General features: G+C 51.0%; 1 protein-coding gene across 1 annotated transcript; it reads left to right on the top strand.

Moving 5' to 3' along the window:
• Nucleotides 1–202: 202 nt before the first annotated feature.
• TDGF1 (teratocarcinoma-derived growth factor 1) lies at nucleotides 203–2352 on the top strand. Its single transcript, XM_004676610.1, has 5 exons — nucleotides 203–242; nucleotides 347–442; nucleotides 853–967; nucleotides 1057–1166; nucleotides 2237–2352. The coding sequence occupies exons 1-5, from the start codon at nucleotides 203–205 to the stop codon at nucleotides 2350–2352; spliced, it is 477 nt and encodes a 158-aa protein (XP_004676667.1).
• The last annotated feature ends 203 nt before the right edge of the window (nucleotides 2353–2555 follow it).

The following is a 2555-nucleotide window of genomic DNA, read 5'->3' as shown; positions in this document are numbered from 1 at the left end:
TGGTAGCTTTTATTATCCTTTTTCTTTTGGCTGTTACCTGAACTAGTGAGCCATTTAAAAACAAAGGAAAAAGAGAAGTGGTCTTCACCTTCTCCTTGGGGTCTTTGGTCTCCTGATGAGAAAACCCAGGTGTTAAACAAAAGCTTTTATTTGCTTTGTTCTAACAAATGTCTGGTTTCCTCTTCCCAGTGTGATTCTGGTCATGGTCCTTTCCAAAGTGTTTGGTTTGGGATTAGTTGCAGGTGAGAAACTTTTTGTTCTTCTGACCATTGACAATTCTCACTTGGCCTGAAAGACGCCTCCAAGAATCTGTTGATGGGTCACTGTGATCTTGCCCTCCACACAGGTCTGGCTTTCAGAAGTGACAGTATTCGGTCCCAAGAGGAACCCGCAATTCGACTTCGTTCTTCCCATTTTGTGCCATCCTTGGGAATCCAGGACAGTAAGACCTGCTGGCTTCCCAGTTCCTCTGTGTATCTCTATTCTAAGCTTGGGCACTGGCCCTTGTTCACCGATGAGACAGGGCACCCCATTCTGGGGTATGTAGCCGATCTTATTTGTGGAGGCTACACACCTTCTCTGCTATGCAGATTCCCTCCTCTGGTCTCACTTCCTGCTGGGCACAACCAGAGCCACCACTGGCCTGTGCCTGAGAAAGGTTTCTCTGCTCCAGGGCACAAGTGGCTAAAGGAACTCTGAGCAAGCAGTCTGGTCTTGTGACCCTCTCCGTATTTAGGCCCCATATGTGGGACGAGGATCAGGCCCTCAGCGCTGTGCTGCCCTTTACTGGCCTAAGGGAACGCAGCTCTTCCATCCTCCCCACTTTCTTAGCTGCCTCGTCTTACATTTCAGCTAAGGAGCTAAACAAAACCTGCTGTCTGAATGGGGGAACCTGCATGCTGGGGTCCTTCTGTGCCTGCCCCCCCTCCTTCTACGGACGAAATTGTGAGCATGATGTCCACAAAGAGTAAGCCATTGAAGGGGGTGGGGAGGGGAGGAAGTGGGGGCCCTCGAATACCTACGATCGATCGATCCGCTCTGTCCCTTCACTCCCAGGAACTGTGGGCCTGTGCCCCACGGCACCTGGCTCCCCAGGAGGTGCTCCCTGTGTAAATGCTGGCACGGCCAGCTGCACTGCTTCTCTCAGGCCTTTCTACCTGGCTGCGGTAAGTGCCTACTCCTGCTACTCCTTCTGAGCGCTGTGTTAGTCTGTCGCCTGCGGGCACTGAATGAATGGGGTCCCCTCTGCGTGGCTTTCAGGAGTCTGGCAGCCAATGTTATGCTAGTAAAAGCACCAGAACACCAGACGGGAGAGTCACCTTGGCCCCTGAGGTCTCCTCCCTGGAAAGGTGCCTAGTTACGCTGCCTCTCAGGTGGAGAATTATTCATGTCTATTTGACATGTAGAGTTTATGAACTTAGTCTAAGGAAAATAAACAAGACGTGTCTCTTAAACAAGAAGTACTCTCTGGAGTCCCTTTTCTTTGGGCAGAGAGACCCAGACCATGTTGGGGTGGGGAGGAATAGCCAGCATCCACCCCAACAGCATTGCTGGGGCACACAGTTCCAATCAAGGCCCTTAAATTCCACCAGAGACTTGACCCCACTCTTGTTCTGAGGTAATCTCTTCATGAACCCCAAAGGGCCCTGCATGGATGCCCAAGTCCCCCTCGTTGGTCATAGGACTCTTTCCCTTACTGATGTTAATTGATTGGAAGAAAACAGAAGGGCAGGGACCTAGAGGAGAGTCCCAGGGAGCGGGCTCCCCCTCCTTCACTTCATCCCTCCCTGACCTCAACCAGATCTCCAGGGGCACCCAAGGTCAGAGGCCTAGCAGTTCTCACTATAGCTGTTAGAATTGAAAGCAAATGCTTCACGTGAGTGCAAAATGGGATCCCTGGCCCAGGCAAGGATTGGGTCTTTTCTATTATTTTCCTGGAACTTGATATCCTAGTACTGGCTCCTATCACTGGAGCTGAAGCCCTGCCCCACCCACAGATGGCCAAGGAGAGCACCAGGCTGAGCGCAAAGGCCTGGAAGAGCTAGTTAACAGTAGGCCCACAGCAACTTTTGCTGAAAGATTTTTTTCCAGGAAAGTCTGAATCCCATACTGTGGATCCCGTAAGATTACTCTGCTCATCAGCTGGGTTTGGCTCATGTGGCTATGACAGGTGTGGGGGCTCGGGATAAATTGCCAAAGGGATTTCTTGAAGTGATCAAGTGTCCCCACCTTCCAGATGGCACTGTGATGGATGAGCGTCTCGCTGCTTCCAGGACTCCAGCGCTGACATGGTCTGCGTGCTGCACTCTGGTGCTGGCTGGACTGTGCCTTACTGTTCAGAGTTCCTGTTGATCTACATTTACCTGCAACATTTGTCATGCCAGTGTCATGACCAGGAAAGGCTGGCCCTCCAGCATCCAGACTGAGAGATGACCACTTAACTGCCTCAAAATAGTGACTGCATTTTCAGAAGGGTCCGTCACATTTCCTCAAGACACCAATTACTTTCTTCTGCCCTGCCCCCAAACACTAATTTTAAAAGTTAGCTCTATCTA

Source organism: Condylura cristata, unplaced genomic scaffold (genome assembly GCF_000260355.1).
Source record: "Condylura cristata isolate star-nosed mole 26May11 unplaced genomic scaffold, ConCri1.0 scaffold00004, whole genome shotgun sequence".
NCBI lineage: Eukaryota > Metazoa > Chordata > Mammalia > Eulipotyphla > Talpidae > Condylura > Condylura cristata.
Note: the sequence above shows the minus strand (reverse complement) of the source record. Positions and strands in the feature narration are given on the sequence as shown.

What these genes read in the sequence shown, in the direction of transcription:
- TDGF1 (XM_004676610.1), top strand. Translation starts at nt 203, where the DNA reads ATGGTCCTTTCCAAAGTGTTTGGTTTGGGATTAGTTGCAG. An exon ending in ATCCTTGGGAATCCAGGACA is followed by an intron (nt 443 to 852) that starts GTAAGACCTGCT and finishes CTTACATTTCAG; the next exon opens with CTAAGGAGCTAAACAAAACC. An exon ending in GGCCTTTCTACCTGGCTGCG is followed by an intron (nt 1,167 to 2,236) that starts GTAAGTGCCTAC and finishes CCCACCTTCCAG; the next exon opens with ATGGCACTGTGATGGATGAG.